Source organism: Pollicipes pollicipes, unplaced genomic scaffold, assembly GCF_011947565.3.
Source record: "Pollicipes pollicipes isolate AB1234 unplaced genomic scaffold, Ppol_2.1 Scaffold_4740;HRSCAF=5597_pilon_pilon_pilon, whole genome shotgun sequence".
Lineage (NCBI taxonomy): Eukaryota > Metazoa > Arthropoda > Thecostraca > Pollicipedomorpha > Pollicipedidae > Pollicipes > Pollicipes pollicipes.
In genome coordinates this window covers 40,726,628-40,739,929 of record NW_023596545.1, presented here as the reverse complement: position 1 = coordinate 40,739,929, position 13,302 = coordinate 40,726,628, and the positions used below count along the sequence as shown (strand labels likewise).

Below are 13,302 nucleotides of genomic sequence, written 5' to 3'. Positions count from 1 at the left end.
AACCCCTCACATGTGAGACAACTGCATTATTTTCAAAAAGTGCTGATTAACAGAAAAAGGATTCAAAAAATATCTTGAATGGAGGTCAAGAGGATGAAAAGGATCTCCAGTCCTCTCACTTCCACTAGGTACTTAGGAGATAATAGGACTTTGCTGTTCCAGCCTGAAAAGAATCCTCCCAGTATTAGTCACTGTGGTTATTAGAATCATTGGACATATAAGCAAAGACAGGTAATATGACATGGTTATTTCCATTTTCTTTGGATCTTTATGCACATACAGACACAACTAACCAAATTTAAGTAGCCAAGCCAAGCAAACATAGCATTTGGGACTATCCTATATTGGCTAACTGATCACACAGGATTCTCCCAAACTCTAGTGTTAGAAGTAACTTACATAAGCCCAACACATTCATATTATGGTGTCACATACCCATATACATGCATATGTATATATACATATATACCTATACAAAACAAAAGATAAATATAAAAGGAGGCCAAATTTGTACCACACTTAAATTCTACACTTTTCATTACCATATATTTCTAACACTACTTGATCTTTTACTAAAAGGCATACTTTTACTGGCACAAACATTGAGACACCTAGTATCTTGTATTTACAACTATGAAATCACATGTTCTTTGCTGCATGATACCACAATAAAACATTTATCAAATAGGCATCATCACAAAATACCATGTCTCTGTTGAAATGTGACAACAAAGGACCATGAAAATGTTCTGGTAAATTACGAGACCAAACCAGCCAACAAAAGTAGGGAACTGGACAGACTTATTGGTAGAAACACCTGCATCTCAGATGTTTTGCTGTCAGATGCTGCACAGTCAGTGTGGCACATGTTAAAATAAAATACACTTGTAGAAGCAGTAGGAGGCTGGTTGCCACAACCTGTGCACAATTGGCACGCAGCTTACAAATGTGTTACAAGGCACGTTCAGTGTTAGCCCAATGTCATTGATACCAGAAACCAGCAAAGCTTCAGGATAAAATCTAACAAATCCAAAGCGCTCTGGACACCTAATTAATGTTATTACTAACAAGATGAATATGAACCAATTTAAAGCCGTAATGTGAGCAAGCGTACCGTCGGTAAGTCGCAAACTTGGCTGGATATGGAACTTGTCACCACCACAAATGCCCCATGTGCGTCGCAAAAAGATGAAATTATCCATGCTCTTGGCTTATGTTGGAAAAAAGAAAAATTGACACTCATTTGAAAAACGATGACAAGAATCGGTGTTTCACCTTTTATTCATATTTTATTATGTATTTGTCTTGAGTTGATTTCATCAATGTACAAAACATGGACAAAATATTAGCAGCTTATTACTGGTAACTATGGCAACCGTGGGCGGGTTCGTTCCAGATTTAGATGCGTGAGTTGGGTTCTCGTATTGTGCAAGTTTTCGGCTATATTTGTGTTATTTTAGCCATGTTTAGACTTTAAAGAGTTGCGCAACCATTAAGCAGCCATCTCAGTTTTGATGTAAACCATTGTGCTTACAGTCAATCTCTTACATCTGTGTTGTTGCAGGTCATACTTATGCGGCCATGGGAATGCGCGTAGCGACGCATTGAAAGGTCAGCTGCCCGCATGTAAGTACCTACTTGTTGCAGTCTCGTCGCGAGAAATCATGTGAATAGCAATGATGAAATTAAATGACGTGCTTTTGACCTTATGTCGCACCTTTCCTGTTTCTGTCGCAGACGCTTTCATAAGAATTTGGGGACATTTATCGCGTATGCGTTGGGGATGGCATGCTTAGACATTTTTCCTTGTCTAACCCCACCTTATTTTGCCAAATTACACCACTACTATGTACGAACATTTGTTAGATGCTGCGCAAATACAAGTAAGCGACAGGTTCATATTCAGATCGATGCTCTCCACATTTGTTACGGGCCTGGTGGTAGGTCATGCCAGTCTCAACATTTGCGTCTTGTGCGCGTTGTGTTTAGGACGTTAATGCCTTTCACTACACAAGGTTTTGCGAATATCAAAGGATTCTGCTTTCAATTATGTGGCCTAAAGATTTAAAACCGTTACCGGTGGCGTAGCCAACTGCGATGCAGGGGCGCATTATTGTGACCCGGCAGCACGTCAAGTCGTGGCGCAAGCTGTTCGTTTTCATCGCTTGTTAAGTTGCCCATGAATTGGACTCCCTGGTTTTCATATTTAATGTCCAACAAAATTAATACCTGGATTTTCTTAGGAATAATGGCGTCAGGGACAGAACGCTAGAATTGTGTCTCCGTTGAACCACGGCTACGTACGTTCAATAGGTGGCGCTGCTGCATACCGAGTGCGACCGAGTCCGGAACCGGTGCCCAGTGTAATTCGGTCGAAGCATAACGGGGGCAGTTTTTAGGAAGATGCATATACCATCGTTGTTCTAATACCGGATAATGATTTTCAAGACCGTTTGTTCAGATTTATGTCAGTCACAGCTCGAAAGCTTGCATCTGCTGACTTGTGACCGCCCCTCGTTGCACTGAGGCAGCGCGGATACCAGCTGGGGTACATAGCGCCGAACCCGCACCCTGGAGCAGACACGATGTGTGCATCTCTGAGCAGTCTGATTTTGAGTGCGCGGACTGAAGTGGATATGATATTGCATAGAAGGCGTCATCCAAATGCGGCACGTTACATTCTAAGCTGAGTAATCGTTGTCACATCCAGCTCACAGCGGCTTGCGTCATCGGTGGCGCAGACAGCTGCCAGGGAAGATAATATGGCGACAATAGCTGACGTTTCGCTCGTTAATTCTTTGTATTGTTTTTGCGTTCATATCTGTGTTCTCGTTCAGTACGTGGCTCAATATGTGGCAATACAGTTCGCTCGTTTTCGGTCTGAAGTTATGTGGTCGTGAAGTATTGCACTTGGTGAAAAATTTATTTGTGTTTGTCAGGATGTGGAGGGAATTTATTCTTAAAATGGCAACATAGTTAAAATCAACAAATTCTGCTTATCTCTTGCACTAATTTCGCGGACTTTAATTTTCAAGACAAGGGAACACTTGAAGCCGAATGTGTGACACGCTGCCTTCTGCTGTGTTGAAACACTTGCAAATGTCATTTTTGCTTGATCTTACATCCTCAAGTTTTCACCGTAAACGGCATGCAAGCTGAAGAACGGTATTCACTGGTCTCCTATAAACACTGTACGGCGGAATAATCACAGGTTCCTATTGTTTAAGCCTGTCCATGTAGATTTAGCTTTTCTAGCCTTTTCATCGATATGGGTCACCGTAGCCTCCCGACTTAGCCGTCATGTTTCGTGCAGCACCTCGTGTCGTACCGTGTATCGGGTGTTACGATGTGAGAGCTCGAATTAATTGTTATTTGGATAGCTTTGTAGTGGCAATGTCTGCACAGGTTCGGAGCATTTTCTGGATCTACTTGTTTTGGTTTTCAGACGTAATGTTTTGTTTAGCTTTGTTAAGTCGTGGTTCAATCGTGGTATTGAAAAGTCGAACATTGTCAATAGACTCAGTGCTTTCCTGATACCGTCATTTAAACAGTACCTCCTGTTATAGTGGAAGGCTGTTTTTTTGTCAAAATAAGACATTCCGACTCACAATGCCGAAAAATTAGAAGCTCATGGCCTTTCTTGCTCATATCAAGTGCACGGATATATAATTTAAGGCCAGGCACGTCAAATTTTTGTGGAGGGCTGGGGCACATGTAAGATTTTGTCCCAGCTCTTGTCAATTTGTGTATACCCTTTTCTGACAAATCACCAGGCATCTGGTGCAAACCTCCTATTGGTTCGGGGCATGACGCCCCGTCCCCCTCCTTTGGCTACGTCTCTGTTTAAAACGGGCTCATTCTATTTCAGCAAAAGTGTAACAACGAAAGCTGACGGAGCAGTAACGGAATTTCGATCTGAAGTTGAATCTGAATTGTTTGCCAGCCCAGTTTGTCACTTGACGAACGGCCAAAACGGACTGTGGCTACTGAAGCGGGAGGTTCGTGGCAGTTCGGAATCTGAATATTATGCTGGATACTAATTGGATATTATAAAATGTCATGCTGATTCGAATGTTTGCACCGAAACCTCAGAATTGGATTGGTGTGCAGATTCCACTTTTCAGACGACGTCATTGGTTTCAAGCTGACTGCTCTGTGCTTCGGTCAGTGGTACATTTCGCACTTGGTCAAAAGAATAGACTGAGGCGTTGGTTCCAGTCTGTACTGGTGTCGGAAGTTTTGCACTTTGATGAGGATGTGGAAAGTATATGGGAAGGTGGGCTACGCCATCGCCGTTCCAACGCCACAACCCTAAGGCTCAGTGTGTCTGTTTCGTCCCATATTGGCGATATAGAGTGTATCCTGGATCAGAATTTCTTGTGATCATTCGCATTGTCTGGTCGATGCCGCGTCACGTAGGTGAGAGGTTTGGCGGGAGACGCTGCGGCCCGTTCGGAGGACGCATCCTCGCTCCCATCGTAGGACCGCACGGCTCCAGCCCGCTGAGAACGGGTGTTCTCGTGGACCCCGTAGTGCCCCGTGTCTGCTGTGTCGTGCGGCAAGACTGGTCGCCGCTGGCACGCCCTGAGGGCGCTCTAAGGGGTTTCCGCGATGATGGCCTTCATGACTCGATACTGCTTTTTATAATTCGAATCCCGACTTTAGGGATTCGGATTATCGAATCCCTCAAGACAAATCCCTAAAGGAAAAACGAGGGTTTAATTCCTCGTTTTCAGCATCATTGGATTCAAAAGGTTCGAATCTGTTCCAATTCTTTCGAGTGATGCGAATCCGAATCCTCAGCTCTGGAGGTTATCCACCGGGCTTGCACGCCGTTCCGTACGGAGGCTAACTAAATGGAGGTTGGCGGCTAACTAAAGCTACTACAGATCAGCAATCGGTTTTGTAGGATTCGAAGAAATTCGAGCCTTACGAATCCTGATACCCTAAATGTAAGGATGTCAGCCATAAAGATCAGGATTTAGATTCTGACAAGCCCATATAATCCGAAAAGCCATGATTTAAATTGCAGCATTATGTGTTAACGTTCTTACAGAGCAACTAAACGTAGCATGTAAAGATCGGAGCTGCACCGGACTGAGTGACCCGTCCTCGTTTTTAGTTCAACGTTTTAGTTCGATATTTCAATCAAATATAGTCTATTCAGATGTTTGGCAATCTCTAGTTCGGTTCCGAACCCGAATCCTCTGCCCTAGGCTTCAAACCCTAAAATGTTGTGAATCTTTAGCTTCATATGACCCGCTTCAAAATCCATGTGATTTTGAAGTTAAACGGCTGAGTCGTGACGGCTTTATCGGTTACATGTAAGTTATTTGCCATCCTGATACATATTGTAAGTACCCATCCTAAGTATTAAGCTGGCTAAAATTTCGTATTTTGACCTGAAGGGACATGAGCTGTGCGTAAGCTTTCTCATGTTCAAGGCCATTGATTTAATATCCAGTTATCACTAAACAAAACTTACCTTTACACCCAATGCACTGAGAGAACCAGCCAGAGGCTCATTGACCCGCTCCCTTACTTCAGGTAAAGCGTTTTGCGAAGTCCGGAGAAACCGTCCAGAGACTGCGTCATGCCGGGACCAGAAATTCGCCAAGGCTGCCGCGATGTCACGGCTCGCACAATCTGCCTTGGACCGGAGAAGTCAACGTACAAGGTTTTCAGAAAGCCCCAGGACAAAAAGGAGAAGAAGCCCAGAGAAATGCCGAAAAGAATGGTAAGGAAACGACTTACTGACCCCGGCAACTGCTGCCAATCACAGTCATCCATTGAATACTGTGCAAAGTATATGTATATATATATATATATATATATATATATATATATATACATATATGTATGTATGTATGTATACAAGGTCCTTTCATAGCATAGTAACTGTAGCATCAGTAGCGTCATATGAGAATAAACACGGGGACAGACGCCTTTTGATTCAACGGAATGTACTTAACACCCGTTCTGCGCTGTTTGCTGCCAAAACAAGTTTAAAAGATGTTTGTGTATTGCTATTTTGGCTCATCCATGCACACACATGTAGTTGATATCATCATCAGCATACGGTTTTTGCAGCTGGTTACAAGTGACTTGATCCGGAAGATTCGTGTCCCCTACGAGAGAGATCCACAGACAGTCACAATCAACCAAGGGAAGTTCCAGAAGATCAGCAGCTCCGCTAAGGTAACGGCACTCTGATCCAGTGTGCTGTGTGCATCACGTATTCTATACATGGACTTATTCGGCACGTCTGCGCGCGCAGAGGCAAAACCACACATGCCACGTTTTCGTGGAACGTGACGCACGTGGTTTCGCCCGTTTACACGTTTTCTCGCAGCAAGGTTAATGTGGTTTCGTTTTCGTACGGACTTATATACGAAACACATCTGTCTACCATGAAACGACGCAAGCGCCTCAAGTGGCACTACGTGGCAGCACGCCTCTGGCGTCTTTTTCTCGCCTGCGATCGCCTTCCAAGCAGTGAGACAGCTGTGGGCATGCGCTGGACGGTAGTGACTGTGTCCGGCAGGTGCTCTCCAAGCAGGAGGTGGAGGCGGCCGAGCGACGGCGCGAGGAGCAGAAGGACCGCCTCGCGGCCGAGGCGCTGGCCCGCCGCCAGGCGCTCGAGGCCGCGGACATCGTCCGTGAGTCCAAGGAAGCTGAAGCTGTAGACGAATTGAAGGAGGAAGCCAGAAAACGCGCCAAAAATATCGTGGATCGCGCGAAAATAGTAATGTATCGCCTGCCCGCAACCAGCGCTTATGTTAAAATACATGCATGTTGCCTGCGCATAGCTTATGAAATATCTAACTTGGGACGTTGAAAGCATGCACATCTCGTTTTCTCATTCGTCGCAGATCTTAAATCCATCCGTGGCCGGTGGTCAACGATTTCCCGTTACGGGCGACCAGACTGATACTGGTCAACTGAAGCCCGAATGCCTTGTCCAAGAGCTGCACATGACGCCAGTCTGTCGCTCGTCCATCAGCAGGAATAACGTTTGAGCAGCTACTTATTTACGTTTTTAAGTTGCTGGTTTGGGGAAAGCCATTCTCAGTCTTAAATAGCGTCTGCTCAATAGCGTGCATAAGTACTTGTAATGTGGTAGGAAAAATACCGCTGTGAAATTGAGCACTCTAAATTTTGATATCCAATATTTATTTATCGCCACCGCATATACTACTTCAGGCCGAGATGGAGGCTGATGAAGACATCAAGCAGATGAACCAGATGATCATGCAGGCGAAGGTTTACGCTGTCCGAGACGCGCAGGTAGAGGAGAAGAAGGTCATCGCGAAGGAGATGATGGAGGAAGAGCGACGGTTGGATCACATGATGGAACAGGTAGACTGGTGATGCGCTCTCTTGAAGGAAGCGTTCCACATTTATATGGGTTTTTTGGACTGAAATAGCCATCTCGAAGACTTTTCTGTGATGTTTTAAGTCTTGCCCTTCGTAAATGCTAAAGCCCTCTAGCTTCTGAGTTACAACCCCGCGAAGATGGGGAAGGGTTTATTGGGGAGAGCATTTCAAAGCCACATTGGCACTCATGTCATCTTAATAACGTCTTTCAACTCCTGTCATTCCATAAGGCATGCGGCGATCAAGGCCAAGAAAAAAATAAAATTGTCGAGACGCTCACATCTGGCGTTCGTGGGCGCGATTTCCAGATAGAACGTCCGTCAATTGGCTCTCAGTGTTGCACGGGGTACGATGACGTAATTAAGCCATGACTCATTGGGGAACATATCTACTAAACAGAGAATTGTTCTGTCGAGAGCAGTCTTTTGACTTAAAATGTAAATCAACAGTTCTAAGTGAGCTTGTATCATCATATCTGATGCTCGTTTCAATATCTTCAAATGTGAAACATTCGCTTTAATGTCGTATACTGCTTTTTCCTAAGATTGTGTATCCCGTTTGTTTCTCGCACTATCCTATCCACGATGAAGTCGCTTTAGACGGACGCGTGCCTTGCTGTGGCGGCCGCTGTGCTGGTTCGTGACGAGCGTCGGCGCCTGACGGCTGGGTCGGGCCGGACAGGAGCGTCAGCGGGACCTGGCGGAGCAGCAGAGACGCGAGGAGGAGCGGCGCAGGGTCAGGGAGAAGCAGAAGGCCGTCATCATCGAGCAGATCGCCGAAAACGAGGAGCACAGGATTCTCAGGGCCGAGAAGAAAAACCAGGTAGGCCAACACAGCGGGGTGTTTTATTTTCATCGTTCACTTTGTTTTACGGCCGTGATTTTTTGTAAGTGTGTATCGTGGTTCCGTGGTCCGCAAAGGTAAGGAAATTACCTTCATGCCATGCGTCAAGAAATGTACACGACCGAGGAGCTCTGGTAGTCAACACGCTCGTGACGTGCGCTTTGCAAAGCCGTAGTCAGTATTTGGCTATGTGGTCATAAACGACTGACTTTCAGCAGGGAAGGTAGTCATTTGTCCAGTCAGCGTGTATTTCTTTTATTTCACGTGGCATGCCATTTTCCCAGGAAGCTGAAACGATAAGGAAAAAGATACGCAAGATGCAACTAGAGGATCTTGAGGCAGACGAGGCAAAGAAGAAAGCGCAACACGAAATGCACGAATCTTTGCGAATTGCCAACGAGGCCATGGAAGAAAAGAAGAGAAACCAGAAGGATTTCGCCAAGCTTGAAGAGGATCAGGTATCATTCGTCGTTCCCGTCTATTGTACTTGTTTCACCGGAGCCCAGAGCACAGTGAAACCTGAAACCGTGTTATTCGTCGCGGACGGGGGCCGGGCTGGCGACCAACAGTTCGGTGATGGGATCTCACTCCTGCGCAGATTCGTGAATACCAACGCCAGAAAGCGGAGCAGGAGGCCAAGTACGAGGAGGAGCAGGCGGCTCTGAAGAAGGCCAAGGAACTCGAGATCGCGAAGATGCGGGCGATGCAGCAGCGTGAGCAGGACAGACTGGCTGGCGAGCACGAGAGGCGAGCGCGCCGCGACAGGGAACGGGTACGCCTGCGTGTGCGCCGTGGCGGTTTGCTTCGATCAATCAGATATTCATGTCGTCTCTTACCCTGATTCGTTGCATTCAGGCCGCGTGGGTGGAGTTATTTAGGGCGTCATGGTCTCGTACGATATAGATGTTCATTATTTGCCCCGAGCAAATTTCGCGCGCTACATTTTCAACATACGAGTCATTTACTGTCCGTTTGGTGTTTTAAAAATTTGGCAGGCATCTTCCTCCCCAAATAAATTGCCTGCAACAGCTTAACCAGTCTGCGACTTTCATACATGCATTGTTCCGGCAGTGTCCTCGCCGCCGGATCAACGCATCACGCCCTGACCAGAAAGGGTAACGTTTCCCGGACGGACGGCCCCTCGTGCTCGCTGTTTGCTTCTCGCTCCGCGCATGCTCCTGTGCACATGTCAGCCCCCCACCGCAGATGGAGCGCGAGTGGCGGCGCAAGGAGCTGGAGGACGCGCGGCTCAAGGCCGAGAACGATGCGGAACTGAAGCAGGCGCGCCACAACCAGGTTGAGCAGCGCGAGCGCCAGGTGGCCGTGGAGGCGCAGCGCGAGCGGGCCGAGTTCTATCGTATCCTACAGGCGCAGAAGGAGGCCGAGGCGCTCAGCCACGCCGACGACGCCATGCACAAACTGGTACGTGGGACGCCGGCGGTGAGCGGGCCGAGGGCTGGGAGCCAGGCGCTCGTGGTTTGTGGCACTGGGGTGGACGTGGGCCAGTTTTGAGGCGTCTTATGTTTCAAGAACGTACATTTAGGGTGATTGGATGTATGGTCTGAAAGTTCTCCAAGTTAATTTCTACAGAACGGCAGAAAACTGCGGTGTCCAGTCAATTTTTGAACAACAACGAATCCTTGCTAAAAGTTAGAACGACCTTCAGCCCCTGTTTTTTTTTTCACCATGATGAGTTGGGAGTTCTTATTCTGACACTAGCGACATCCACTTTACCATGAGATACTGATGAAACGACGCTATGGAGCAAGCATTGGCTGTACGAAAGGAATGCTTGTACGGAGCATCGTCCTTGTCTGGTGTGTTAGCATCTACATGACGTTTCGGCCAGCTTATTCTCCGGCCGTCAACAGCTGTCGCTGAGTACTGAGAAGCACTGGACGGTCTAGGCTTTCAGCCAGGTACGCGTCACAATCCGAATTTTGTCCCTGGAGCTGCTGAGATTCGAGCCTTGTCTTCTGATGACAAGGCCAGTGCTCTTCCACTGGGCTAACCGGAAATGGGCAACCACCGTGAGCGCCCCTCGTCCGCTCCGGTTGGCCCAGTAGTGGTAGAATGCTGGGCATGTAGCAAGAGGACCAGGGTTCGAATCCCACCAGATTCAGGGACAAAAATGGGTTGTGACGCGTGCATAGATGGCTGAAGGCCAAGCACCATGCGGTCCTTAGGGCTCAGTTACACTTGACGACGGTCTGAGGATTACTGGATGTAACGTTGTGTAAATGCAAACACATGAGGTCGTGGACGATAGTCGGGCAAGAATTACATTCCTATTACTAATGTCCCGTCTCAGCCATTCCGTAGAACTAAGCGTTGACTGAGCGGACAAAACCGAATTGGTCGATATGGCTAATATTTGCTTGCTAACGTCGTTTAACCAGTACCTTCTGCTATGCTGAAAGGCGATTGGTGTCGGATTAGAACTCCGAACTCGTGACAACAAAAAGCATCGAACGCCATTGCCACATTTGCGCGTTCTTTTCGCCATCAACGCAAAAGACGAATCCTGTATCATATTGAAGTATCGCTGTGTGGTATTCGCTTCTAATTAAGTCCATGTGATGAGGTAAAGCGTAATTGTTACGACGTTCAGACAAAAGAGCGAAGAAGTAAATGTATCACGGAAGCACCCCTCCGGAATCTCTGCATTTTATCACAAAGTGACTTTTTGTATGCCAAATCTTTGTAAATGTGAGACTATTTAGCTTCCTCTCCTTCGATGCTGCTTAGGGGGTATGTCCATCATGGCAGGTATCTCAGTTCGCCTCACTTTCCATCAGCTAGCCGTACTTCCCATTCATTTCTTCTTCTTTTTTGTCGTACCAACAAGAAGTTCTTGGCATTATGTCAGCGCAGTATGCTTCCCGTCATTCAGTCACGAGTCATTTTCTGGAGAGGATCCTTTGATCGATGGGCCGGGTTCTGTTGGGCTGTTACGGTTTTAGATCTAGGCTTAAGGTCTTGGAACAGTTCTATGTATACGTGCATCTTTCCTGCAGCGTAATGAAAAGCACCTGGTGTTGCTGAAAAAGCAAATGTGCGAGATGGAACAGAAGCGCGCGGCCGACCGAAGGCGGGTATTCGAGGAGGGCATGCACACCCGGATACTGGAGGCGCAGAAGCAGCAACAGCTTATCGAACACAAGAAGAAGAAACTTGAAGAACTTAGGTGAGGCTGAACAAATGATCACGGCGCTGTCTAGTGATTAGGAAGGGAGTTCGTTAGAGTCGTGCCAGGGGAGTGATTGATATTTTACAGTATGGTGCAAGGTTTGAGAAGACCACTTTTAGAAGGACGGAAGGGCGTTATTTGTGTTGCGATAACACACAAGACACTTGCGGAACATGCACAGATACTATCTGGCCTTTTTCCTGAGACGTGACCAGACGTAACCTATGTTTGACTTTCAGAAAATACAAAGTTCCCGAGAAGTATCTGAACGACGTGGCGCGGCGAGCCCACATCGCTTCCGAACTGCCGACATCGAAGGCATAGGGTCCAGCGGCCTGGCCCGTGTCACTGTCATCACGAAGCCGCACATCGCGAGCCGAGAATATACGCCATGCGCGGATGAACGACCGACGGCGCCAGTAGACCCCGCGACGTAAAGAGCGTTTCAAATGCCACGCGCGACAAAAGTAGTCTGGCCACGGGTTGTAGCAGGACACGGCTTCTCCACTGATGCTTCACGCAGTGTGCGCTGAGTATTTAGAGTAGGACGCATATGGCTGAGAATGTTCCTGTGGTTGGTTATTATTCTATGCACGAATGTGTCCAAAGTGAGAGAGGCGTTGACATCTTGACCTTTTAATGTCACTTGGCCTCTCGAAGTTTCCACTAGTCTCCTTTAATGGCATCACTAATGCTGATAAATCTTCTTCTGTCCATGCCCTGTGTCACGGAGAAAACCACAGTAGTTATCTTCAAGACGGAAATGACTTAGTAGCAAAGTGAAATCGCGTATGATGCGAATCGTGTCTATAAGCTTTGAATACAATACTTTCTTGAGCTGTGTTTGCGTCCGGTCTGGCATTGGCGCTAGGAATCGTGACGGTGGAGCCTCTTAAATGTGTGTGAAATAATGTTCCTGTTTCGCTTTCATGCAATGCAACGGCGCGGGATTAATGCTTGATGATTAGCGACAACTTCCCCTTTCCTAAGAGAAGGCATTCCCAATACACACCCCATGGTAATGAAGCGACACCCTCGCCGAGACTAAAGAGCAAATCCTGTCGGGTCAAGGCGACGACGATCCTCGCGTGCGGCGCCGTTCCCGGAAAACCACTGGCGCAGCAGCCCGGCGGCCGTCCCCACCACTAACGGGATGATGGAGACTCCGATACCGGACAAATAGGCAGGGTGGGCTTCTGTATTCTAGTGCCGTTACCGCGGAGGTCGGCTGCCAACGGGGCCCCTGATCATATGTCAGCTGTTGTCTGCACGTTTACAACTCTCCCTTTCAGGAGAGATGCTCCACAAAAGCGAGGGCTGTTTCACGATGGATGTGTACTTCCGACGTCATTATGCGTGCCAGTCGCCATAGGCCTAATGTGACGTCTAAAGACATTGCCTCCCATCTCCCCCCCCCTCCCCCCTAAACCCGGCAAGCACGCAGTGAACCGTCAATTTGTTTGGCACCTACAGGGGACGTGTTAGCCTTCCGTACCATTTTGCATGCTATTTACGATCTATCAAAGATAGTTCCGAAACCTCATAAACATTCGTAGCTTTCTTTTCCGCGTATTGTGAGGCTATTATGCATGCCTTGATCAATGGATATGTGCAGGCAAAGGGAAGGGGAAGGAGGCAAAACATGCGATGAGTGGGGGAGAGCTTTTATTTTATCCATGTATTTCAGCTCATGTACAAGAAAATCTGCGAAATTTTGCGAGACAGGACGGGTCAGATCACCCCTCGAACGCCAGCAGGTCCCAAACCAAACTGTAGTGTCAGATGGGAGCGTAGTGTTCACAAACGGGTTAATGGCGGTCATCTGTTGCAGGGAATGTTCCGCAAATCACACGGCACACGCCCGAATGCGAAGCCCATAGGTGTTTTTTATG

General features: G+C 47.3%; 1 protein-coding gene across 1 annotated transcript; it reads left to right on the top strand.

Annotated features, from left to right (window-relative positions):
- Nucleotides 1-1,434: 1,434 nt before the first annotated feature.
- On the top strand, nt 1,435-12,252 carry LOC119098394 (cilia- and flagella-associated protein 45). The gene is made up of 11 exons (XM_037221310.1): nt 1,435-1,626; nt 5,548-5,737; nt 6,091-6,198; nt 6,545-6,745; nt 7,204-7,359; nt 8,059-8,199; nt 8,505-8,678; nt 8,819-8,992; nt 9,427-9,642; nt 11,238-11,407; nt 11,650-12,252. Exons 2-11 carry the CDS (start codon nt 5,594-5,596, stop codon nt 11,732-11,734), a joined length of 1,569 nt encoding a protein of 522 aa, XP_037077205.1. The 5' UTR covers nt 1,435-1,626; nt 5,548-5,593; the 3' UTR covers nt 11,735-12,252.
- The last annotated feature ends 1,050 nt before the right edge of the window (nt 12,253-13,302 follow it).

Bases quoted from the DNA above. Each gene is read 5' to 3' on its own strand.
- LOC119098394 (XM_037221310.1), top strand. From the start codon at position 5,594: ATGCCGGGACCAGAAATTCGCCAAGGCTGCCGCGATGTCACGGCTCGC. The intron at 6,746-7,203 runs GTAATGTATCGC...ATACTACTTCAG, and splicing joins TCGTGGATCGCGCGAAAATA to GCCGAGATGGAGGCTGATGA. The intron at 8,679-8,818 runs GTATCATTCGTC...ACTCCTGCGCAG, and splicing joins CCAAGCTTGAAGAGGATCAG to ATTCGTGAATACCAACGCCA.